The 25,098-nt window shown below is 59.7% G+C and overlaps 1 protein-coding gene across 6 annotated transcripts in view; it reads left to right on the top strand.

The window, feature by feature from the left end:
- Positions 1-21,192, top strand: part of Dagla (diacylglycerol lipase alpha) — a 38,488-nt gene extending 17,296 nt beyond the window's left edge. For 5 of the 6 annotated variants that reach the window (XM_048788960.1, XM_048788962.1, XM_015478058.2 and 2 more), the window contains 15 exons: positions 2,674-2,761; positions 4,642-4,776; positions 5,292-5,369; positions 7,228-7,352; positions 10,692-10,845; positions 11,393-11,476; positions 11,569-11,646; positions 12,009-12,089; positions 12,815-12,957; positions 13,267-13,335; positions 13,673-13,745; positions 14,929-15,125; positions 15,782-15,911; positions 16,426-16,613; positions 17,857-21,192. In XM_048788960.1, the coding sequence (XP_048644917.1) occupies positions 2,674-2,761; positions 4,642-4,776; positions 5,292-5,369; positions 7,228-7,352; positions 10,692-10,845; positions 11,393-11,476; positions 11,569-11,646; positions 12,009-12,089; positions 12,815-12,957; positions 13,267-13,335; positions 13,673-13,745; positions 14,929-15,125; positions 15,782-15,911; positions 16,426-16,613; positions 17,857-18,814 (2,581 nt within the window). In that variant the 3' untranslated portion in view covers positions 18,815-21,192. The remainder of the gene's footprint in view (positions 1-2,673; positions 2,762-4,641; positions 4,777-5,291; positions 5,370-7,227; positions 7,353-10,691; positions 10,846-11,392; positions 11,477-11,568; positions 11,647-12,008; positions 12,090-12,814; positions 12,958-13,266; positions 13,336-13,672; positions 13,746-14,928; positions 15,126-15,781; positions 15,912-16,425; positions 16,614-17,856) is intronic. The other variant, XM_048788963.1, reaches the window with a different exon arrangement.
- The last annotated feature ends 3,906 nt before the right edge of the window (positions 21,193-25,098 follow it).

Here is a 25,098-nt window from a genome sequence, read left to right on the forward strand (position 1 = left end):
AAGGACTTAGCTTCTCCCTGCCTGTCACCTTGTTCCCCTGGGAACAACAGGTTAGGTGCAGTGGTGCACACACGTAATCCCAGCAGCTCATGAAGCTGAGACAGGAGGATCACAAGTTCAAGGCTAGCCTCAGCAATTTGGAAAGGCCCTAAGCAACTTAGTGACATTGTGTCTCAAAATAAAAACTTAAAAGGGCTGGGGATGTGGCTCAGAGGTTTAGTGCCCCAAGGTCCGGTCCCCAGCACTGAAAAATAAATAAAGTGGGAACGACAGCTCCTGCCTTGTAGTGGATGTGTGCAAAGTGGTTAACTTGGTGCTCACACTGGTAAGTGGTCAGCAGATGGTAGCTGTTGCCGTCAGGGTCAGCAGCAGCACTGAGAACACTGGCAGGAACAGCAGGAGACTCATAAATCAAACCTAGCACTGCTTAGAGGAAGCGTCAGCTCCATGTGTAGCCATTAACATTGCCTCATTATAGGAGGGAGAAACTGAGGCAGAGAGCAGTTGTAAAGCTGAGGTTAGAAAGCTGGCAAGTGGTGAGGCCAGAGCCTAGCATAGCAGCTTGGCTTTAGAGCCCTCACTTAACCACCAGGCAAGCTGCCTCTGGGTCTTAGGGGTTGGAGGAAGTTAATCAAGGAAGGCTTCCTGGTGGGGGTGTTTAACATGCCTATTTAAAGAAAAGGGAAAGCTATAACCTGCCAGAGAAAAGGAGGGAGGGTACCCAGGCAGGATCATATGATTCCTGTTTATTGACAGAAAAATAGAGAGGGGGTTTCCATGGTGGGTCACAGTACCCCCCACAAATCAAGCTTCCACTCTAAGGCCCTGTGCTGACCTCTTTAAACAGTTGGTCCAGTTAATCCTTTGGCAACTCCAGTGAAGTTTTGAGACCCGTTCTACAGGTGAGGGCTCTAAGTTGCTTGTTCCAGGACATGTTGGTAGGACATGGAAGCAGCCCTTCAGCCCAGAGCAGCTCAGGACCCTCATTGGGGGGGGGGGGGGGGGCTGACCAGGCTGCACGCCCAGCAGAACCCCTCTCCTAACCCTAACCCTAACCCTAACCCTAACCCTGTACAGCGAGTTCCCCTTCCACGTGAGTGCCTCAGCTCATCACTGCGGCCAGAGCCACACCCATGCCGGGTCTGGCCGCCTCCCAGCCCAAAATGGCAGGCCTTGGAGCCAAGGCCCGAGAGTCCATTTTCCCCAGAGGGCAGCTAGCTACCACCACCCTCCCTCTTTGCTTGCTCAGAGCGGTGCCCCAACCTAACATGGTTTCTGGGCTCCTTGGGCCTAGTGGAGACTTCCCTTTCTGACTCTGGGTGATTGCCTTGGGGGCCCAGGGGAGCGAGTGCCTTTGTAGTAAAGGTTGGTGGCTGCAGTCATTTTAATTAGAAAGCTTTCTGTGGTTTCTGGGCCTTGCGAAGGTGAATGAGGTGCCTCGGAGCTCACAGGGCCCTGGCCTCTGGCGGTTTCTCCATTGCTCCTGTGGGGCTCTGGCATAGCTGACTGGCCTCAGCTGGCCTGCCCCTGCTCTGAAACTCACAAACTGTTTTTCTAGCAAGGACATTTTCAAGCGAGCAACTCCCCAGTGTGGGGACCCACATACTCCTGATGCCCCACAGTGCTAGGTTATTTCAGTTTTTGGAATTTGGGAATATTTAAGTCCTTGGTCGTTTCTCTTTCCAGTGAAATCTGGTCAGGGTTGGGAGAGGGGGTTATTCCAAGGAGGCTTGACTTTGGATTTTTGCAGGACTGTCTGCCCCCTTTCACGTTAATGAGCTGCAGGGCAGAGGCTGCTGGGGTCTATGAACTTTCTGTCCAGACTTGGTGTGTAAGTCCCTAGCTTGGTCTGTAGCCTTCCTGACACGCTGGACCCGATCTGTCACCGTCTCACACACATTCCTAAAGTGACCTGCCCCCTGGTGTTTATAAAGGGCATTGCAGCAAAGTGTTGAGGCTACTTCCATCTGGTGAGAGGCCCAGCAGGAAATTTTCTTTGAATTTTTGAAAAACCCCATCAGCTTAGAAACCATTAAAAATGTCATGTCTTCAAGCCCCTGGAGCGTGGGCCTTGGTTCAGGATGCAAGGCTTCCCAGGTCCCAGAATGGCAGTTGGCTTGCACCCTTTCCTAACCTCCTGGAAGACCCTGTTCGCTCCTCCTTGTGCCTCGTGGCCTTGTGGAGCTGGGGTTGGGGTGTGGGGAGCAGACCTGGGCCTCAGAGAAGAGCAAGTTTCTGGAATCCTTTAACAGGAAAAGTAGGTCTCTTCCAGCCCCTGGAACAAGAGGGCAGAGGGGCGCAGCGTCTCCCTGGGCTCTTGCTTTGCCTTTGGACACCTTTGCTGCAGAGTAGCCCCTACTTTAGTTCCCAGCTCTGAGCTCCCAGGGCATGCCTGCAGGCCAGTCTTCCAAAAGCCTAGATGGCCCTGCTGACCAGCAGCTCACCAGCTAGGCCAGTAGGAGTCCCCCAGGGAGTGCCCTGGCTGGCCAACAGCCAGGTCACTGGCCACCCAGCCTTGGCCAGGCCTGGGCCTGTTCTCCCCCCGGGACCTCCTTCTGGGGAGCCCTTTGGTGGGGCCCTGGGAACAGGCCATCCTGTTTCTATAACGTCTGGCTCCCAGCTCTTCTGGCCCAGCTCTCTGACCTCACACATACCAACTCTTCCCTTCTGCAGGCACCGCTTGGAGGAAGGTCAGGCCACCAGCTGGTCACGTCGGCTCAAAGTGTTCCTCTGCTGCACTCGGACGAAGGACTCGCAGTCAGTAAGTATCGGGAGTCACTTCCCCCAGACTCACATCCTGTGATTCAGGCGCCTTTCCCTGCGTTGGCAAAGCCGAGTGGGCGGGGCTGGTTGGAGGCACTGGGTTTCCAGTGCAGGTGACAGCCTGCTTCTATGGCGATCCGGTATTCTTCACCCACCAACTCCCCCCAGCCTGTAGAGCAGCCTTGGAACAGAGTTTAGTTTAGGAGATGAAATGCTCACAATTCAGACAACCTGAAGACGGAGGAAAGTAGCACATCCTCCACAGCATGGATTTGGAGGGCACAGCGATGCCATGTAACGCTTAGCATGGTGCTGGGTGGCGCACAGTCAGCCCTCACCGACCAGCGCTTTGAGGAGTGAGCAGAGGGGCTGGCCTCAGAGCGCCAAGCACTGCAGGACGAGGGCAGGCTCAGCTGTGGGCGGCCCTGGGGTGGGGCGGGAGGCAGAGCTCTGCAGTACCAGGAGGGACCTTAGAGGTCATCCAGCACCACCCCTCGTTTTGCAGATCAGACAGCTGAGGCCCAGAGAGGTGGAGTGACTTGCCCAGCATCCCACAGCTAGTTAGTAGCAGAGCCAGTGAGGTCAGGAGACCACTCCTCCCGAGGCAGACAGCAAAGTGCCCTCCTCGGAAGCCACCGGGAAGCCTCGCGTGGCTCGTCCTCACCAGCAGCACTGGTGACCCGTAGAGTGAGTAATCCAGTGAAGAAAGCCCCTGAGTTCCCGGGTGGGCGGGGAGCACCCTGTGGTCTCTCGGGGAGGTCCGAGGGGTCATGGTCAGGGTCTGGGCTGCAGGCAGGCCATGTGAAGGCAGGGAGCAGTCCCCTGGCAGGCAAAGGCTGGGCCTGCCACCATGTGGAGTGCCCGGCCCCCCTCTGTGGTCAGAGCCTGGTGGAAAGGCCACACCTCACCAGGAGTCCTGAGCATGGGCTCTGCCGGACACGGATGGTCCAGGCACTTCTTGATCAGCTTGTGTGGTGTCCCTTAAAAACTTGAATTGGACACCAGCATTTGAAAGTCAAGGCTGTTTATGTGAACTCCCGTACTCCCCGATCTGGCGACTCAGGCTCTCCTGGCTGGTCAGCGGGAGCTGAGCAGCAGCTGGTGCCGTTCGGCCCTTGGGGCGTTTCAGATTGCAGCGCTTGGCTTTTTCTTATGAATGCGAGACACTCCAGGGGGAGGTTCCCACCTTGGCTTCTCCTGACAAGATAGGGAAGATGGGCCAGCTCCAGCGAAGCAAGGCACAGGGGAGACCCAAGCCCACCAACCCACAGGACTCACCGCTCTCCCTGCTTCCTGCCCTGAGGCTCAGACACAGACTGTCCTTGGGCCAGGGGCATGGAGGAAGTCTGGGGGCACTGGCCCGTGATCATACTCCTTCTTGGGCACATTGTGGGAAGCCACTGGGCCTGTGACCCCTGGGCAGCAGGAGAGGAGGCCCAAGGCTCCAAGGTTGACAGAATCCTTAGTCTTCCAGAGTCATGGCTAGTGGTCAGAAGCAGCCAGGAACTTCGTTTGGCTTTTCCGCTTGAGAGAAAGTCTAGAGAGAGAGAAGCCAGCACCGTCCAGGCTGTGGCTCCTAATGTCTAGGGAAAGAGAGGAGGAGCTGGCTCAGGTGGCCCCGGTGTGTGGCAGGCGGTGCAAGCCTTGGGACCTCCCATGGGAGGAGAGGCCCAAGAGGTGCAGGAAGGGTCAGTGTGGTCCCAGATAGCTACTGCCAGTCCTGTCAGGGCCCTGAGGATCCCAGCCGCACAGGGCCACCTGGGGCCAGGCTTGGCTGGTGCTGCAGAGGTGCAGGGGTAGAACTGCCCTGAACCTCACTCCTGGTCTCGCGTCCCCCCTGTCTCCCTGCCACTCCTCCTGCCTTCCCGGACCTCGTAGGATGCCTATTCAGAAATCGCCTACCTCTTTGCTGAGTTTTTCCGGGACCTCGACATCGTGCCATCCGACATCATCGCTGGCCTGGTGCTGCTCCGGCAGCGGCAAAGGGCCAAGCGCAACGCGGTGCTGGACGAGGTGAGCCCCTGGCAGCCAGCCCCTCTCCCTGCCCCTGCTCTGGCTGCGTGGCTTGCCCACCTCACAGGCCCTGGAGGTCACTGCCTCCCCTTCCCCAGCTCAGAACTTCAGCAGCCACCATACCGCTGCTGCTCGGTGCCCTCCATTTCTGGGCCATGTGCTTCTTCCAGATTTCCAATCCATGGCCCAGTTGTGACATCAGCTGGGGCTTCAGCCTCCTGCTTTATCCCCATGTCCCATTCCCGTGTCCCTGCCAGCATACAGTCAGGTCTCACATCTGTGCAAAATCCTTCCCCCGGGGATGGGTCAGGAAGGTCCCCAGGGTCTGATACTTTGGGCAGAAAGGGAGCAACTAAAAATATGGGGACACTTCTGGTCTTGGAGCACTGGCTGGATCTCGGAAGAGCTGGAAGCCACCTGCTCCTTCGGGCCTCTCAGGCCTTTGGAACAGGCAGAGCCCTGGGGACTGAGCTTGGGGATGTGCCACTGCCCGTCTTCACATGCCTGTTTCACAGGCAAACAATGACATCTTGGCCTTCCTGTCTGGGATGCCAGTGACCAGAAACACCAAGTACCTCGACCTCAAGAACTCGGTGAGTCAGAAGTCACCCCCTGTACGTCTCACCTCCCCCACCAGTTCCTCCCTGTGCCGGAATCACCTGAGCAAACACCTCCCGCCGCCCTCCTGCGTGGGCCACACTACTGCCCACCAGCTCCTGCTCAGCCCTCCAGGGAGCCTCCTCCCAGATCACCGCCCCACCCCACCAGCCCCATGTCATGCTGCTCTACAAGCAAAACCCCGAATCCCTTAGCCCGGCTCCAAGACGTTTGGCCCTGGCCTCTTGAGATGGCAAACCACCTCCCGAGGGTGAGCTGGGATATCATTGCTGCCACTGCTGTCATAAAGGCACCGGGGCGTAGCACTGTGGTTTCCAAGCCTTTTAGTAACAGAGCCTTTTCTAAGTGCCTAAGTGGAAATCCAGCGTGTCACAGGAGAAGGTGGTGCCACCCTGTGGCAGCAGAGCCCTGACCCAGCTCACTGTGCAGCCTCGGCTAACACCTAGCCACAGCCCTGCCGAGTTGGGCACACCTCTGCTCAACTGCTGGTCACTCTGACCTTGCGCAAGTCCCTCATCCCTCTGAGCCTGTCCCTGCAACTGGAAAATGGCCCTGGGCACACTTTCCTTCCCGAGCTACGGGAAGAGGAGCTGTCCTGAGTCTAGTCCCAGCACAATGCCATGGGTGACCAAGAGGCCTCAGCCCTTGGCTGTCTCATCATTTATGAGAGCCTCAGGTTGGGCCGGGGGTAGCTCTGTGGTAGTAGAGTGCTTGCCTAGCATTCACAAGGCATGGAGTTCAATCCCTGGTACTCCCCCAAAAAAGCCCAGGCCCCATCCCTTTCTGTCTCTGCTCCCCAAAGTAGCATTTGCATCCTCTTGAAACAGCCAGTAGTCAGCTGATTCTGCTTTCCAGGGAGACAGGCTTTCCAGCCCTGGGCAGAGGGGCAGGGCAGGCAGAGGGGCTGGGTCCCCACTGCCTGTGGCACAGGCTGGCAGCACCCCGCCCGCTGGCAGGGTGCTCTGGAGTTGAGTAACTGCCTCTCCAGCTCCCTGGCTCATTCCTGGAGAGCAGACAGAGGATGCGGACGCTCCCCCTCTGGGCCCTGATTAAGGCACTACCTGTTCCACTTCACAAGATGACTAATCACCCTCCTTACCTTTTACAAGAGGACTAATTCCTCTAAATGCCGCAGTCCTCCTGCTGGAGGCTTTGCTGGGACACCTTTTCCCCGCCTCCCTCTCTCCTGGTGCTGATAACAACCATGGCGTCCGCAGCAGCCAACAGGCCTGCGACCTATGGGGTTTTAAACTGACGCCTTTCTTTAGAGTGATCCCAATCTCCCCCAGACGGCCCTCCTCCAGCTCGAGCCTGGGACTCCATGAGTCAGTCATACCAGGTACCTGTGGGCCAGAGAGATGTGCTGACTTCTTGCCCAGTGTGGCCCACCCTGCTGCCCATAGCCAGACACTCTGGAGGGTATTGGAGATGCCAGGGCCTTTCCGGGTTAAATTCCCTAGCAACAAAGTCCCTTGGCAGGGCTTGACTGCTGAGGTGGGGATTGCCACGCTGCCCCTGGCCCCTCACTCTCTTCCTTCTTGGGAAAACAAGCGAGGAAATCGATCCAGTGCTCTGAGTGATTTTCTGTCCCCCCAAATCGTTAATTCTGAGATTGGAGCGACAGGACAGGTCCCAAGAGATTCGTGTCCTGGTTACATGGAGATAATTAGGGAAATACAATTTTCATCTAGAGGCTTGGTCCCTCCTCCAAGGCCTGGGTCCCACACCGTCCCTGCCCGTGCACCCCTCCCTGTTGGGGAGCGATGGCCAGGCTCCCATCTCTGGGACTGTTGGACTGAGGCTGCAGAGCCCCCCCCGCACCCTGTCTTCCAGCACGAGATGCTGCGTTACAAAGAGGTCTGCTACTACATGCTCTTCGCCCTGGCTGCCTACGGCTGGCCCATGTACCTGATGCGAAAGCCCGCCTGTGGCCTCTGCCAGCTAGCGCGGTCCTGCTCGTGAGTATCCTGCCCTGTCCCCAGCCACACTAGTGCCTTCCCTCCCCACCAATGTGCAGGGCGGGGCTAAGAAGATGAACCAGTGCCTGTGGGCTCTCCCACTGAACTAACCGGGGGCAGCAGACCTTGCCCTGCCTCCACCTCCCCCCCGGGCCCAGCGGATTATCTTCCTGGGCTTGGCCGGGCCTCAGCCTTCCCCTCTGTGTCGTCCCCAGCAGCAAAGCTGTGGGCTTGGGAATCACAGCTCTCGGCTGTCCACACTGTCACTAGCAGCCTTGAGCAAATTGGTCCTCCTCTCTGGGCCAGTTTCTGCCTCTGTAAAATGGGGATGTTGATGCATACGTCATGGAATTTTTTAGAGGACTGAATGAGATTCCACACAGCGTCTACACTGCTGCATCCCTTCCCCTTCCAGCTCTTCTTCTGCCCCTCAGCCATTCCCTCCTGCCCACGTCTCCCCTGCTCTTGGCTTCCCTCCTGTGCTCTGCCTTTCCGGAAAGACTTTCTTGGGAGGGAGGCCCTATCCACAGAGGTCTCTGGAACCCAGGAAGGCCCTTTAGTGACAGGCTCCAGCCCTCTTCCCAGGGAGCTGGGAGGGCCTCAGCTCCAGATCTAGCCTGTGACTTGCCTCTACCCTTAACCCAAGGCCTGGGGGTGTTCTGTGCCCTAAGTGGGCCAGAGAAGGGCTCCAGGAAGAAGCCGCCCGTCCTTGGCGGCTCTGCTGTCAGCCCATGCCAGGTAGAAGGAGGACAGCTCCCTGGGCTCCTGTTCCAGAAAGGCTGGCATGTGAGGCAGGAGCTTGTCCTCGACACCCCTGTCCTGGGGCCCTCCACAGCCACACCCACCCTGCAGTGCCCGCTCTTTCTTCAGAAAGCTGGGTGGCTCTTGGGACTTGGTTCTCGGCAGGCCCCTGGCAGCTGATCAGAGGTAACCAGGGCACCACGTGACTTTTCCCTCTTTGCCCGCTGCACATTTCTTCCCTCTGCCCTGTCCTCGTGGGAGTCCCAGCCAGGGCGGAGCACAGGGCCAGCAGTCTAGAGGCCTGGGTTCTGGCGGGCCCTGCTTCGTCACTCGTGGCAGTGTGGGGACACCTCCTGGAGTCAGTTTTCTCATTTATAAACAGGCGGCGCCTGCCCGTAGGTTGCTGTGGAATCCAGGGTCCCTGGCAGGCAGGACCCTGGTGCTCTGCCTGCAGCAGGGTCGTGTGCATTTGCGTGTACATTCTTTATGCCCCACGGAGAGCATGCAGAGTCCTCGGGCCCTGGGTGGGCCCAGTAAGGGCTGTGGGCTGAAGGCGAGGCAATGCCAGGCCCAGGTGTGCAGCCAAGGCCCTCGGACAGGCCAGGGGGCGGGGCGCTCTTCTCGGCCTCCCAGCCTGCCCGTCCCAGGCCTGGCTCCAGGTGGCTGGAGGAAGAGGGACTGCCCACCACCCTCGGGCCTGGGCCTCTCCCTTGGCAGCAGCTCCCCCCCAACAGGACATGAGAGCCAGGCCTGCCCGTGCTCAGCCCCTCTGGCCAGCTGGGGCTCCAACCCTGCCCTGGATATGTGGCAGGTCTCTCTCCCACAGACACAGAGGCTGGTGCCCAGGCTTCAGAGACCCAAGGTGGCAGTGCTACCCTCAGAGACACTGCAGGGCTGCTCACATCCAGCCTGCTGCCCCTGCCCCTTGGTCGCTTCCTCTGGCCCTCAGAGACCCTTGTTTAGAAGCAGCCCTCACTGGAGTGGGGGAGTCCACATGTACTAATGACCGGTGGTGTACCAGGCCCTTTCTGAGTCTTGGACCTCTGGCCTCACACCAGCCTGAGGACGCAGCCATGGGAGGAAACTGAGGCTCCTCCAGGCCCATGGAATCCAGAAGTGACACGAAGGATTCAGACCAGATCTCCAGGTCACACTGTTATAGCCTCATGCTCAGCCCAGGGGGAGAGGACAGCTGTCTGAGAGTGGGAGCTCGGGCCTGGCCTGGGGGTGGTGACCTGGTAGTGGGGGCTCCCTCCTGGCCAGTGACTGATGCAGTGTGTCTCAGAGTGGTGTCCACACCGACCCCGTAGCTCCCAGGTCTTGCCTCAACCCTGAGTTTCTCAGTGAGGCCTGTCCCCTTTGGGAAGTGGCAACCCCGCAGGTACGGCTTTGGGAGAAGACAAACCTCTCAGCATCAGGGACATCTCGGGTTCTTAATAAAATCTCAGCTGTCATCTCAAGATAGTTGGCAGCCCTTGTCATGTGCACCATGGGCTCCAGGCCAATCTGTTGGGTGCTGGCTCCCTCTGGTGGCCCAAGGAGCAGTGATCCCCAAATGGGTGCTCCATGCAGCACTCATTCACCCACTTCTGTGGGGAGCCCCGTCTGTGCCTGACAGGTGTTGGTGTTGGGGACATGGCTGTGACCCCCACAGAGCAGACCCTGCCCTGTGGCACTCAGTGCTGAGATAGTACGCAGACAAGGAAATGTGGAGCGTGTGTGTGGAGGTGCTTTGGAGGAGCACAGCTGAGTGTCTCACTGGGATGTGAAACGCTGGGGTGGCCAGGGAAGACCTCCCTGAGGCAGAACGTTGAACAGGCCTGGGAGGAGGGCATGAGTGGGGAGAGGAGAGGGAGGCACAGCCAGAGACCCTGGCCAGCGGGCAGGAAGGCCCAGGTTCTCTGTAGGCAGGAGCGTGTTGCTACACGTGGGGTAAAAGTCACAGGCTTGGCTTATCTTCAGCAGGTCATTCTGCCACTGAGTGGAGAACATAAGAAAGTGTGGGAGAGGGGACCAGTCAGCAGGCCACTGTGCTGTCCCCAGGCAGAGAGCCTGGGGAGGGAAGGAGGCAGGGTCTGGTTTGGAGTCCGCAGGCAGAGCCAGACTTGCGTGCTTGAGTGGAGTGCGTGGCGGAGTCCAGGGTGGCCGCCACGGGGTGCGGGCGGGCAGATGAGACTGGCCTCGTCAGGCCTCTGAGGGGAGATGCTGCATGGGTGGTTGGATGGGAGCGTCTGGAGGTTCCTGGGCACTTCCTGACATGCACAGCTCTGGACTGGTGAGCACACAGAGCAGCCAGGGCAGCTGCAGGAAAGGGGCCCCGGTGCCAGAGGACAAGGGCCAGGAGCCCAGCCTACAGAACACTCCTGGGGCGGGAGGCCTCCAGCCAAGCTGGGAGGACCCACGGGGTCAGGTGCTGCCAAGAGAACAAGGAATGAGCACTGGGAACTGGCCAGTGGGCTTGGCAACGTGAGGTCACCAGGGTGCTGAAGGTGGGTGGTGCGGGATGCCCGACTGGAGTAGGTTTGAGGGGCTGCAGGAGAAAGCGGCACCATCAGCGGTTCCCGGGCCCTGAACCGCCCGCCGCCTACCCCTGACCAGGTGTTGCCTGTGCCCTGCGCGGCCCCGGTTTGCCCCTGGAGTCACCATTGAGGAAGACAACTGCTGTGGCTGCAATGCCATCGCCATCCGGCGCCACTTCCTGGATGAGAACATGACTGCGGTGGACATCGTGTACACCTCCTGCCATGACGCGGTGAGGGGCTGGGCAGTGGACAGGCCAAGTTGGGGCCTGGGGTCGGGGCAGGCAGTTCAAGGACTGGGACACAGAAGCCACCCGTCCAGGTCAGTGGGAACCCTCGGCTTAGCCAGCACTGGCCACTGCAGCCTCCAGGCCATCCTGGGGGGCAGTGAGGAGGCAGCCCCCTCTTCCTCCAGACCCTGGGCCCACACCAGCTCTGGGGCTAGGAGAGTGGACACCCTCCCAACACCCAGTGCTGGCCCCACGGTAAGGGAAGGGGGGAGCAGAAGCACAGGAAGGGGCAGAGGTGGATCTGGGCTCAGCAGTGGGATGGACAGTCAGGACAGCACAAGTCAGAGAGGGGCCAGGAAGGCAGTGAGGCCCCTGTGCGTGGGACAGAGCACAGAGCCACTGCCAGGAGTCCTGGCCCTGGGAGGGATTAGGGCTCAGTGGCCAGCGGAGCCTGATTGGAGCCAGGAATGTGGGTTTAGGTCCTTAGGTCCCTTTCCCAAATCTGATCCCATCCTGGGGCCCCTCAGTCTCACAAGCTGCTGCTTTCTAGGTCTATGAAACCCCCTTCTATGTGGCAGTGGACCACGACAAGAAGAAGGTTGTAATCAGTATCCGGGGAACCCTGTCCCCTAAGGTATGCCACCTGTGGCTCCCCCCACCCTGGGGTGCCTGCCTGTCTGCTCCTCGCCTCCTCAACCACCCCTCACCTGTTCCTCTCTCCCCTAGGACGCCCTGACTGACCTGACAGGCGATGCTGAGCGCCTCCCTGTGGAGGGCCACCGCGGCACCTGGCTGGGCCACAAGGTACTGGCCTCGAGTGTCCCCAAGGGCCCTCTCCTTCTCTACCCCCAGCCCACAGGTGCCTGCTGTTGGGGTCCTTCCTGCTCACTGGGCCATGGGAGAGACTGCTCAGGGAGGCGGGATTAGTCTGGAAGGTCGTGGCCCCGCACGGGAAGCCCTGTCTGGCACCCAGCCTAGAGCCTGCCCCAGACACCCCTGCTCTGGGCCTCTGTTTCCTCATCCAGGTGTCCGCCAGGCCCCACAGTCTGGTTGACACTAGGACCTAAGTGGGAAATAGGCAGCACAGGGCAGTGTACTGTGGGTCGCTGCTTTTGCTGGTCCCTGGAGGCCTCCTCTCAGCATCCTGCTGTGTTCCTCTCGTCCAGGGCATGGTGCTGTCAGCTGAGTACATCAAGAAGAAGCTGGAACAGGAGATGGTCCTGTCCCAGGCCTTTGGGCGAGACCTGGTGAGTGGCTTTCCGTGCCCCCGGGCCCTGTGCCAGCCAGCTTGTCCTCCTCCAGGGCAGCAGAGCCAGGAGAGCGTGGGTGAACGATGGCCTTCCCCTCCTCCACTGCCTCCCAGCCCCTCCTGTGCAGTCCCTTGGGCCCCCTGTGGTACCAGCTCCCCCGAGGTGCCCTGCTTGTCCCTGTAGTCATTGAGTGCCTGCTCTGGGCCAACGCTGGGGCTCCTGCGCCTCGCAGCTGCACAGCCGGGTGTCCAAAGGACATTTTATGGAGAAGCTCAAAATAAAGAACAGAACAGCAAAGAAAATAACCACTGAGCAGGTGGAAGGTGCGCTGCTCTGCTCGACTGCGATTGGAGCCCAGCCCACCACCCTCCTGGCTGGGCCGGCCCCCGGTGCTGCCTGCTGCCCCTTCCCTGGCCGCAGAGACCCCAGGCTAGGCGTTGGGGCGGAGGAATGGAGACAGGTGCCCAAGTGGCTGTAATAGTGTTAAACCATCGTAGTGTTAAGGTCAGATCAGGGAGGGCTTCCCCACTGAGGTGCCCTGGTGAGGACAGACCCCCTAAGCAGTCACTCTGTGGGAACCTCACTTGGTTCCCCTCTGCCTCAGCGTCCACATGGCACAGATATGATTCCAGACCTCTGGGAGGACCCCTCTGCCTCCTTGGTATTAGCCAGGTCAGTGAGCCGGCATGGGGCAAGGCTCTCAAGCTTATCTTGATCCCCAGGGCCGTGGAACCAAGCACTACGGCCTGATTGTGGTGGGCCACTCCCTGGGTGCAGGCACAGCGGCCATCCTCTCCTTCCTCCTGCGCCCACAGTACCCGACCCTCAAGTGCTTTGCCTACTCGCCCCCGGGGGGCCTGCTGAGGTGAGCTGCTGGGGTCTCAGAGTTGGCTGTGGCAGGCTGGGCTCTGGGGCTGAGGGCTGGGAGCTGGGGATTGGCCGGTAAGTGGAGAGTGTCGGTCAGGTGAGGGCTGTGTGAAAGGCCACGTGACCCCAGTCCTACCCTGGCAAAGCCTCGTAGGCAGGAAAGACAGGGATGGGAGGCCTGACCCAGCCTTGCAAGTTCCCTAGGAGCCCGGAGTGCAGGAGTGGGGGTGTGCTCCTGGCCGAGCGCCACCTCGGGGACACCACGTCCTCCCCGTGGCCCGAGCTCCTACCTGGGCTTCCCTTGCAGTGAGGATGCCATGGAGTACTCCAAGGAGTTTGTCACTGCTGTGGTTCTGGGCAAAGACCTCGTCCCCAGGCAAGTTCCTTTCCTTCCGCTGTGACCTTGTCACCTGGCCTCATCTCAGTCCCTGGACCCCAGGTCTCTCACTCAGCCTCCCAGCTCCCTAGGTATCCCGGTGCGCCCTCCTTGCCCTTTCTCGCCTGGTGGTGAGAAGACAAGGGACGGGTGCTAGCCCCACCCTGCATGGCCTCTCTCTGCTCTGCTCTGCTCTGCTCTGCTGAGCTGCAGACTCCCCGCCACCCCTGACCTTGGTAGACTGGTCTTGTTCCTGGAGACTAGGCATGGACTACTCCCCTGCCCCTCTCTAGCCCCTGACCAGGCCCGGCTGATGCCATTCTGCCTCCTCCCACAGGATTGGCCTCTCCCAGCTGGAAGGCTTCCGCAGACAGCTCCTGGATGTCCTGCAGCGTAGCACCAAGCCGAAGGTGAGCGCCCACCCGGCACCCTGGCCCTGGGCAGCCCTGTCCGTCCCTGCCCTTGTCCCCTGCTGGTCCCTTGGGACAAAGCACAAGACCCTCAGCATCTTGAGCTCAGCCCATCCGTGTCACCTAGATGGGAAAACAGACTCAGCCTGGGAGGGACCAGCCTTTGCTCACATAACCAGTGGTCACCATCTCAGAACTAGAAGCGAGGGCTGCCTGATCCCCGAGGCTCAGTGCTTTGAGCAGATTAAGGAAAGTTCTGCTCCAAAGCCCATGGAAGCTGGCCAGGCCCAAGGAAAGCTGGGAGTCCCCTGGGGAGGATCTGGGCTCAGCGTGTTCTGATCTTCGTGCTGGGGCTAGAGGGCCAGCCCTTCTAATATGCCTCAGGTGTCAGAGGATGTTGGTGGGCTCTTCCTGTGCAAAGTGGCCTTCAGTGCATCAGGAAGGTGGGGTGGGGTGTGCTCTACGGCCAGGCACCCTGGGGCAGGCCCCCCACAGGTGGAGGCACACTTGGGCTCTTTGATCCTCTGTGAGGTCACCCTCCCTTAGTTCCCTGAGGTAGGCCCTTGCCCCATTTGCCATTTCAGCCCACCTGCCCAATTTCCAGGTTTGGTGCCTGTGACCAAGTGTACACACAGGGCCACGGACCAGGTCCCATGGGCAGGGTAACAGAGCTTTATGGGCCTGTGTCTGCCTGGAGCACCTGGTTCTGGGGAGGAGGATCTGCTCCTACCAGACCCAGGCCTGGGCGTCATCAGGCCAGAGGCAGGTGGCTGGGACCTAACCCAGAGTTGGCCAGGCCTGGTGGGTACAGCTGGCCCGAGCTGAGGTCTGTTCTGCCTCTTGACTTGTGGAATGACCTAGAGCCATCCTTGCCCTCACTGGCCTGTCTCCCCATCCACTAGATGAGGGCTTGGCTGATCTTGCAGCCCCTTGCCAGCCCTGAAATTCAACAATTCCATGTCATCTGTCCTTGGCATCTTATTGGCCATCTGGCCACCGTACACCTCAGCCACTGCCTCTTCAGGTGGGCACCGACCTTTAATGCTCCGGCCACTGCCCTTCCCCTGCCCGTCACCATCCCCTCCCTGCTCTCACCTGTTGAGCCCTCCTTCCGAGTGCCCTTGGCCCTGTCCACTCAACCAGCGCTACTCAGCTCTGTTCCTGTCTCCCCTGCCCCACCCAGTGGCGGATCATTGTGGGGGCCACCAAGTGCATCCCCAAGTCAGAGCTGCCCGAGGAGGTGGAGGTGACCACTCTGGCCAGCACACGGCTCTGGACCCACCCCAGTGACCTGACCATCGCCCTTTCGGCCAGCACCCCGCTGTACCCGCCTGGCCGCATCATCCATGTGGTGCACAACCACCCTGCAGAGCAGTGCTGGTAGGTGCCGCCGGGGTCTGGGTCTGGGTCTGGGTCTGCTGCTGCAGGGCCTCGCTGGCCTCTGCGTAGCTACTACATGGGCAGGGGCAGAGACTAGAAGGTGATGGCCCTGGACCCCACAAGGCAGTTTCCCGGCTTCGAGCCCTGGAAATGGAACAAAAGGCCAGCCCAGGGCAGGACTCCAGGCTCCCTCTCTCAGTCCCGGCCTTTGTCCCCAGTGTCCACCCTGGCCAGCTTACAGCTCAGTGCTACCTGGCCTCACAAGGGATTAGTTAGCAGACAGTGTGGGCAAGTACGGCGGCAGGGCGAGAGCACAACACGAGGGGGCCAGTAGACAGGCCTCACGCTGCTTCCCCCAGAGGCCTGGGCCCTGGGCTCTTATACCCAAGTGAGCGGATGACCTGGCCCTGCCCAGGCTGGAGCAGGTGTGGCTCAGACCAAAAATGGGCAGGAGGCTATATAGACATTGCAGCTGGGCCCTAGGTCAGCCTCTCCCAGGCTGAGGGTGAAACAGGAGCCAGGAGCCAGGTCTAGGGACAGTCCTGCTGACCAGCTGGGCAGGAGGGCCCCAAATCCATCCCAGCCTTGCCAAGCAGGGGCATAGCACAGAGCCTCCTCAACCCCTCACTGGTCCCATGTCCCTCTGTCCCCCTCAGCTGCTGTGAACAAGAAGAGCCCACATACTTCGCTATCTGGGGTGACAATAAGGCCTTCAACGAGGTGATCATCTCGCCGGCCATGCTGCATGAGCACCTGCCCTATGTGGTCATGGAGGGGCTCAACAAGGTGAGCTGTGGGCCCCACAGAGAGAGGATGCAGCCACCTCATCAGAGCACACAGGGGCCTTACAGGCAGGGTCAGTGTACCCCTTCTACCAGCAAGGGGTAAGGGGGCTTAGAGAGGTCAGGCAGTGAGCCAGGGCCCCTAGGTGGCCCTAGGGGGACCAGAAAGGCCAGCTCACACCCTTGGCTCTTGCCAGTCCCACATCACCCCACAGTATGACCTGTCCCTGAGCAGGCTGAGAGACCCTGAGGGCTGCCTGGCACTTCACAGATGCACAGCCAAGCAGGGACAGCTTCAGCCACCACCAGCCACACCAGCCACTGAAGGGCTGAACACAGAGAAGAGGCTCTCCAACCTGTGGGTCTGTGGCGAGGTGTCACCCGTAGTGGCACCTTCCTTGAGGAGCAGGGCCCTTGCAAGGAGGAGCATGGGCCCCCAGTGACCCAAGAGGCTTTTGTCTGAGAAGCAGGCTGGGCAGGCTGCCCCTCCACCGCCAGCCTCCCTGTGCTGTCCCCAGGTGCTGGAGAACTACAACAAGGGAAAGACAGCTCTGCTCTCTGCTGCTAAGGTCATGGTGAGCCCCACAGAGGTGGACCTGACTCCTGAGCTCATCTTCCAGCAGCAGCCGCTGCCCACGGGGCCACCCCTGCCTACCGGCCTGGCCCTGGAGCTGCCAGCTGCAGACCACCGCAATAGCAGCGTCAGGTGAGTCACGTACCCAGGGATGTGTGCAGGGACCGTGTGTGGTTTTGGAGTGCGAGTCCATGGTGTGTCCTAGACCAACGTACATTCACAAAACTCTCACATGTGCACGGGAGGGTCAGACTAGCCTCGCTCCCGCTCTGCTCTGCCTGCCCCTCAGCCTGCCAGCACTGAGTTGTGTCTCAGAGATTCCTGTGTGGGACAGGGAGGGTCTCTGCACACAAGCCCACAGGTGCCGGGCCACACGTTCATTGACACCCAAGCAGCTAGACACGTACTCATCTGTACGTGCATAAGCCATGTTGCATTGAGCTTGTGCAGGCACGGTCATGTGTGTACAGTCATTAGTCACACGTACACATGTGCATGAACCCCATACAGACACGTGCTCATGTGTAGGACACACACAGACAGGCAGAGAATGTACATGGGGCCATACCTGGACAGGCAGACGGGTGTGAGTGCACACGTGTACCTAAGCCAGACACAGGCGCAAACGCAGAGACACAGCATGCACACTTCCTAGGCAGTGATGCTTCCAAGGGGGAGTGGCCCTGCCTTTCTGGAACCCTGGCCCTATGCCTTTAGTCACAGATCTGGCCAGGAGTCTGCTGAGAAGGGTGGTCAGTGCCTTGTAGGAAGCCCTGGACACCTGTCCCAGCTTTTTATGCGTTTCCTACGGTAGCAGCATGACCAGAGGAGGGAGCCCGTGTCTGCTCTCAGCCGCGATGACGGCTCAGCCACCCACTCCTGCAGGCTCACGTGCAGAGCCTGGGGTGCCAGGGCTCCCTGTCCAGCAGAAGCCGGCACCCACCACAGTGTGAGGAGGAAGTGACGGCAGTCCTAGGAGTGGCAGTCCTAGGTGGGGGCAGGCCCTTTTCTCCGCTTCCTTCTCGCCCTGTCCCTCCCTGTATTCCCATTCCACTGTCACCTCATGAGTGACCTGGGGCAGTCAATCTCTCAAGGACTGTGTCTCCCATAAACATAGTGACTGGCATGGTGCAGGGTCCCCGGGCGGCACTGCGAGCTCTAGTGCTCCAGGCGGATTCTTCGTCCCCTGGGCCTGCTGGGTCCAAGCCCACATCAGCCCTGTCTCCATCTTGGGTTCTTGCAAGTTCATTTTTAAAAAACAAGGCTTCCCTGCCCCCACCATTCAAGGCAGCTGAGTGAACTGCCCCCCCCCCTGCCAGCCGGGCTGTCTCCTCTCTCCCCTGAGCCCCCTCTCCCCGCCCTGCCTCCTCTGCAGGAGCAAGTCCCAGTCTGAGATGAGTCTGGAGGGCTTTTCTGAGGGGCGGCTGCTGTCCCCCGTGGCTGCCGCATCAGCGGCCCGCCAGGACCCCGTGGAGCTGCTGCTGCTGTCCACCCAGGAGCGACTGGCTGCGGAGCTGCAGGCCCGGCGGGCGCCACTGGCCACCATGGAGAGTCTCTCGGACACAGAATCCCTGTACAGCTTCGACTCGCGCCGCTCCTCGGGCTTCCGCAGCATCCGCGGCTCCCCCAGCCTCCACGCGGTGCTGGAGCGGGACGAGGGCCACCTCTTCTACATCGACCCGGCCATCCCCGAGGAGAACCCCTCCCTGAGCTCGCGCACAGAGCTGCTGGCAGCTGACAGCCTGTCCAAGCACTCACAGGACACACAGCCCCTGGAGGCAGCCCTGGGCAGTGGCGGGGTGACTCCTGAGCGGCCCCCCAGTGCGGCCAACGAGGAGGAGGAAGAGGCCGGAGGAGAGGGCGGTGGGGGGCCGCCCCGCGGGGAGCTGGCACTGCACAACGGGCGCCTGGGGGACTCGCCCAGCCCCCAGGTGCTGGAGTTCGCGGAGTTCATCGACAGCCTCTTCAACCTGGACAGCAAGAGCAGCTCGTTCCAGGACCTCTACTGCATGGTGGTGCCCGAGAGCCCCACCAGCGACTATGCCGAGGGCCCCAAGTCCCCCAGCCAGCAAGAAATCCTGCTCCGCGCCCAGTTCGAGCCCAACCTGGTGCCCAAACCCCCACGGCTCTTTGCTGGTTCGGCCGACCCCTCCTCAGGCATCTCGCTCTCTCCCTCCTTCCCGCTCAGCTCCTCGGGGGAGCTCATGGACCTGACTCCCACAGGCCTCAGCAGCCAGGAGTGCCTGGCCGCGGACAAGATCCGGACTTCCACCCCCACTGGCTGCGGGGCTAGCCCTGCCAAGCAGGATGACCTGGTCATCTCAGCACGTTAGTGCCCCAGCAGCTGCTGCCAGGAGCAGGAGGCCCCGTGGGCACCTGGTGGCTGCCCCCCAGGCCAGGTGGCTTTGAGGAGAGGCCCCCAGTGGTCAGTTAGCCTCAGGCATGGGCATTGCTGCTGAGCTGGGGGTCTGCATCCCTACCTCAGCTTAGGACTCCCTAGAGCCAAGGCGGCTGGGGTCCGGCCCTGCCGTGGGGAATGATGGGGGAGGGCAGGGCACAGGGAGGAGGAGCCAGGCACAGCCTGCTGGGCGGGCAGGCCACACTCAGCCCTCACAGCTCGGTCCCCACAGGCATCCTGACACCCCCGGTTCCAGGGTTAGCCGTGGGTAAATGGGCTCTGGGGGTGGAGAGCAGCCCCTCAGCACGTGTTCTCACCAGGCCAGCGTGTGCCCTGGCCACCCCCAGATCTGGTGCCTGCTGGCCAGTCCCCTGGGGTGACCTCCATCAGGTGGCCCGCAGTGTTGTAGATGTTTACAGAAGCTGCTGGGCTTGCAAGGCCCCACACCCGGTAATGTGTCCAGTAGCCCCTCTAGAGGGCCCACAAGAGTGGAGGGCTCTGGAGGAGGGGGGTTGGGACCTCCCTTTTTCTGCCCAGAACTCCTCCAGTTGGCCCCCTGCCCGAGGTTCCTGGGCGCCCCTGGCCTGCTCCACCTACCTGCTACTTCCTGGCTTCCACCTTCTACCCCCGGGACCCTGGCCACTCGAAGGGTGGTGGGTACTGCCGCGACCACCCCTGGCTGCAGAGTCCGTGTCCTGGGAGGAACGAAGGCAGCCGAAGTCCCTTCCTCTGAGGGTCCTACCTAACTCCTTTATGTGGACCCCACCATACCTAGGCCTCTGTGGGCCCTGGGATCTGAAACCAAACAAACCTCTGCCCCACTCACCCCGTCCTCGATGGCCTGGGCTCCTTCCTGGGAGCTGGCCTTTCTTCCCACCGCCCTCCACCCTCAGTGTCCTATTGGTGGGAAGTGGGGCCAAGAGTGGGGTATTGTGGGACCTAGCTGGAGGCCCTCCACCCACCACCCAGGGGAGGGACCAGGAGGGCCAGGGGCTCAAGGCTTTCCCAGTTTAGCCGAAGGCCCTCATTGGGTTCCTTCCTATTGGGTTCGGGAAGCAGCGGGGAGGCAGAACGCAGCCTTCCCTGTGAAGCAGGTGTTGGGGAGGTTGTGCATGCTAGTGTCCGACGAGTGTGTGCATGTGCATGAGTGTGCACCGTTCCTGAGGAAGGGCTCTGGAGGCTGCCCGCCCTGCCTGCCCGGCCTGCCTGCTGCCTCTCCCACCCTGCCCAGGAAACAGCCAGTGTGAGCTGGCGCCACTGCACAAGCTCCCGGGCTGGCTGGGCAGGCGCACTGATGGCCCACTTGTGCCTTCGTCTCCTCGGAGGCATGGTGCCCCCACCCTGGTCCCACCCCAGCCTCCTTGGGCCACCGGAGCTCCCTTATAAGTCCCCCGTCTCATGAGCACTGGTACCTGGTCCTGAACCTCAACACCCCCGAGCTGGGCTGGCCTGGATGGCTGCCCTAGGAGCCCTTGCCCACCCTGACAGATGGGGACAGAGACTGGGAGCTGGGCCTCCCCTCCTGCTCTGCAGCCCTGCCCTTACCAGATTCCAGGCACCTTGTCCCCACTGAGGCACGGCCTCAGCCCAGCACAGAAGCAAGACAGAATCTGACTCCGAGAGTTTAAAAAACTAGACAAATTCTTAAATTAGACAAAGGTTCCAACAAGAACCTGGGCCAGTAGCAGGGAGAGACTTGGGTCTGGCCTTTTTAATTCCTCCTCTTCTGGGTGGGTCTGGGGACCTCTAGGGTGGGTGTGTCCCCCCTGCCGCGCCCAGGACTGAGCCATCAGGGACAGACTCCCCCACCCCCAAGGTTGTAGCCACACCTATACAGGCTTGGGGATGGGGCAGGCTTGGACTCAGCCCTGGACACCCAGGGTCAGCCCACCCCTCACCTGCTCCTTCCCTGCCTCGCCCCTGAAGGATGGGCCTGCTGCACGTCTCCCTCAACCCCACGTCACATCCGGGGGGGTCTGAGCCACCCCCCTCAGCCCAGCTTGGCTCAGACTGACCCCACACCATCCCCCAGACCCACAGCACAAGCTCCCCCAGCCACCCGCTGGCCTGTCCTCCCAGGGGCCTGGGTGACCTCTGTATGCAATGGGCAGTGAGCCGCCGGGCCCCACACCCTCGCGCACTCTACGTGCCATTCTCCCCTGACCTTTTTTGTACTTAATGTATGAAAGATCCACACTAATATTGCTGTAAAAAGGAGAGACAAATTAATATAGCTTATTCTATAAATATATCTGTATATAAAGGTTTCTGTATATTGTATAGAGCTGTGTATAAACTGGATGTAGAAGCACACTGGGCGCTTGGCGTGATCTCTCTTGCCACTGGGTGGGGACTTGCTTCTCAGCGCGCAGTAGAGTTGGGGGACAAAGACCCCTGCACCTGTTCCCTTACAAACCCAAAGCCTAAGGGAGACAGTCAGGTTCCTGGGAACCTAACCTGTTCTGACCCCAAAGATAACTGGGAGTTTGGGTGGTTTAGGTGCAGCTCAGCCTGTGGCTGAGTGCTGGCCCAGAGCTGGCACAGTTCCCCTGGGTCTTATTAAAACACGGGTGCGGGTTTGGCAGGTCAGGGAGGGGCTGACAGCCTGCATTTCTCACGGGCCTCGAGATCCGCCAGTGCCAGGCCCCGGACCACACCGTGTTGCTGCAAGGGGGCAGAAGCCCCTCGAGCCCTGCTGCAGGAGGGAGCCTCTGGCTGCTGCCTGAGTGAGACGTACCAGGGGTTTGCGTCCATCACAGCATGGAGGTCTTACATACCTGGTCAGCCCTTTCTTTCTTACTGAAGGACCTGGGGCTCAGAGGAGATGAGCTGCCCAGGGCCGCAGAGCCAGCAATTGGGGTATGCCTGGTCTCATGGTGCCCACCCTCGTCCCTGAGTGCTGAGAGCTGGAGCAGGAGTGGGAGATCCCCGCGGCACAGCATGAGGTGCAGGGGCCACTAGATTTTGCTGAGGGTTTCCCTAGTGACACCTGGCCAAGCCAGAGCACCCCAGGGGCCCTAACCCTGGCTGGCTGCAGGCAGTGAGACCTGGGAAGGGGCTGGAGAGCCCAGGGTGGACAGGCAGCTGGAATTCCTGCTAGCCCCAGGCCCAGGGCCTTCCTCTTCCACACGGCAGGGGGCGCTGTTCCTCCAACCAGTCCCACAGTGGCCCAAACGAGTTTGAATCCCACTTTCTTCTTCCCCACTTATGTGGTTCCCGGAATCCAGAGTGACCCCACTTGGTGAGGGGCTGGAAAGGCTGCTAGGAGTGCTCTTGGCCTTGGAGCCTGTCCCCACAGTCTGCTCCAGGTCACACTGTAGGTTGGAACAAACCTGCGAGCAGAATCCAGTCCTCCCAGCCTGGGACTTTGGCCCCCGACACTCACCTAATGGTTTTTCAGAGCTTCTCTCCTCTCTGTGGTCTCATTAGTCTGCAAATTATCCTGTCCCTCCTTGGGGCTCCTTCACTAGCCCCAGCCACCACCCTGCCCAGCCCCTGCCCCAGTTATGCTTGGACCCCAGCTTCACCATAGTGGCTGAGCCCTCCAGAGCCCTTCCCCTCTCCCCAGCCCAGACAGGAAGACCCATGGGGACGGTTGATCCTTTGCTCAGTGACCTAAGTGGAATCAAGGGAGATGACAGGGCCTGAGTCCCCCTAGCCAGGCCAGCTCCTGGGGGTTACAGGAGGCTTCCTTTCTACCGGGGCGACTTCAAGAATCTATCACCTTAATGATGAGGGGGTGTTAAAGACAAATATGTCTTTAACACCCCCTCATCATTAAGGTGATAGATGACCGGGACAAAGGCCGTGTTTAAGCCATTGACTGGCCCTCAGATGGCGGGCATTTAGGCACACACGGGGTGTGAAGGAAAGACCCGTAGGTGGGTGGAGTCTCTAGGGAAGCTGGTTTTCTAGCTGACCCCAGGCAACTCAGAAGATAAATTCATTTTTAAAAGACACGTGGTCTGGGCGGGATGTCTACTCTGCCCACAGGCAGGCTGGGCCCTGGGTGGAGGAGGGGCCAGGGTGGAGAATAACAATTGTCTTGGGGAGTCTGCAGAGGGGACAAACCTCTGGGCGCATCAGCTGGAAAAGAATGGGTGGCTCAGTGAGGCCCCTCTCCCCCCTCAGTCCAGTCCCTGCAAGCGGAGGGGGAGTGTGGGTCAGCACACACAGCTGGGCCTCCGGCAAAATCCCATTCTATATACCTAAGAGCAACAGCTCTGGGAGCCGCCCCCGGAGAGACAAAACCTCATTGTGAGACACCCGCCAGCCTGGGCACCCCCTCCCCCAAGCCCAGAACTGTCGTGGCATTGACCCTCCTCGGTGGGGCCACTACGGGGCCTGCTGACTGGGCCACATCTGGGGCTCAGGCATCGGCCACCCCTCCCCCATGGCTGGCCACCAGGGAGGAGGGAGGCAAGGAGGGGGTGGGAGCAACTCATGGGCATTTCACCCGGTCCCTATCACACAGCCTGGCTTGGGCCCCGCCCTCCTCTGGGAGCCTCTGCCGGGCAGGGTTGAGAGTTCCAGGCTGGCTAGGTGGTCATCTGGACCTAACACAAGTCCCCCCCACCTCTGTTTTGTCCAGACCTCAGTTTTGTCAAACAGTGGTGGGGTGAGGTGGGTCTTTCCAGTTCCGACCTGCTGTACCTAAGGGTACTGAGTGGCTGTGAGTTGAGCCACTCTGTAGTGGGATGATCATTGGTCCTGGGATTCCAGAAGTCTCTGCTTCCAATGTTTGAGATCTAGGAGTCTGTAGTTGGACGACATCATTGTCCATTCATTCACACTGACTTATTTTTTGCAGTCTGGGGATTGAACCCAGGGACACTTTACCATTGAGCTACATCCCCAGCCCCTTTTATTTTTTATTTTGAGACAAGGTCTCACTAAGTTGCGAGGCTGTCCTCAAACTTGCAATCCTCCTGCCTCAGCCTCCCTAGTTGCTAGAATTACAGGGATTACAGGCATGCACCACCGCAACCGGCATAAGAATTACTTATTAGACACCTATTTTGTGCCAGGTGTTGAGTTATAGCAGTGCCCGAGACAGAAAAATCTCTTGCCCTCATAGGCTTTCCATTCTAGAGTGAGGAGAAGGGGAATATCAGAATTCCAGGTGATGAGAAAGGCCTAGGCCTGGGAGATCTGATTTAGGTAGGACAGGGTGGTGACATGTAAGCTGAGACCTGATTGTTGAGAAAGAATGTAGGGACAAGCATTGTTGATGGATGCCAAGTCCCTGGGGCAGATGTGGGCCTGACGTGTTTGGGTAATAGGAAGGAGAGCTCAGTGGCAATGGTTTGGTGAGTGACAGAAAAGCGGGAGCTGAAGTCAGCGGTTCAGGTAGGGATGGAGCAGCCGCCAAGGCTGCAGAAGCCAGGGCATGAGGTTTAGATGTTCAAGTGCAAGAGGAAACTACTGGTCTTAGCAAAGGGATGAAAGGACCTGAATTGTGCTTTATGAAGACTGAAGAAGGGGATCTGTAGGAGAGAGGTTGTACAGTCAGGCAGGCTGGACAGAGAGCAGGAGGCACAGGTCAAAGGCAAGGGGGATGGCTCTATCCTGATACACCTGTAGACAAAGCCTTCAGGTACTGCCTGACCAGACAGGGAACCTGTGAATGAGAGCAGGGCTTCCTGCATCAGCCAGGATTTGGCTCTGAACCTATGGGGCTTGAAACTCTTAGACTTGCCTTGGCCAATACCTTTGCCACAAGTAACTGTTTTTAAGCCAAATAAAATCAAATAAAAGTGAAAGTCAGTTCTTCAGTTTCAATGACCAGTGTGTGACTACCATGTTGGACAGCACAGAGAACTTTCCACCAATCCAGAAAGTTCTGGAGGACAGTGCTCCTTCCGACAGAACTTCACCTCATTAAGCCTCAGTTTCCTTATCTGCAAACTGCAAGGAGTCATAGTACTTCCTTGGTAGGGTGCCTGCGAGGGCTGAGGTAGCACCTGTTGAGCGCTTAATGCAGAAGTGGCACAGAACAAATTTTCATTAAATGTTGGGAGATTTGGTTCTGAAAATCCCAGATGCTAAATTCTGAAACCTTTTCCTGACCAAAGAAAAGGTGAGATGTCACTGACCACTGCCACCCTGGCCAAACCGTACGCCTTTCACGTCCCGCATAGGACCAGACCTCCCGAGCCCCAGACCTGGGGCAGGACCCCGCACCCAGCGCCGCCTGCAGGAGATGCCGCGTCCTGCGGC

This window comes from Marmota marmota, unplaced genomic scaffold (genome assembly GCF_001458135.2).
Source record: "Marmota marmota marmota unplaced genomic scaffold, marMar, whole genome shotgun sequence".
In the NCBI taxonomy this organism is placed as follows: domain Eukaryota; kingdom Metazoa; phylum Chordata; class Mammalia; order Rodentia; family Sciuridae; genus Marmota; species Marmota marmota.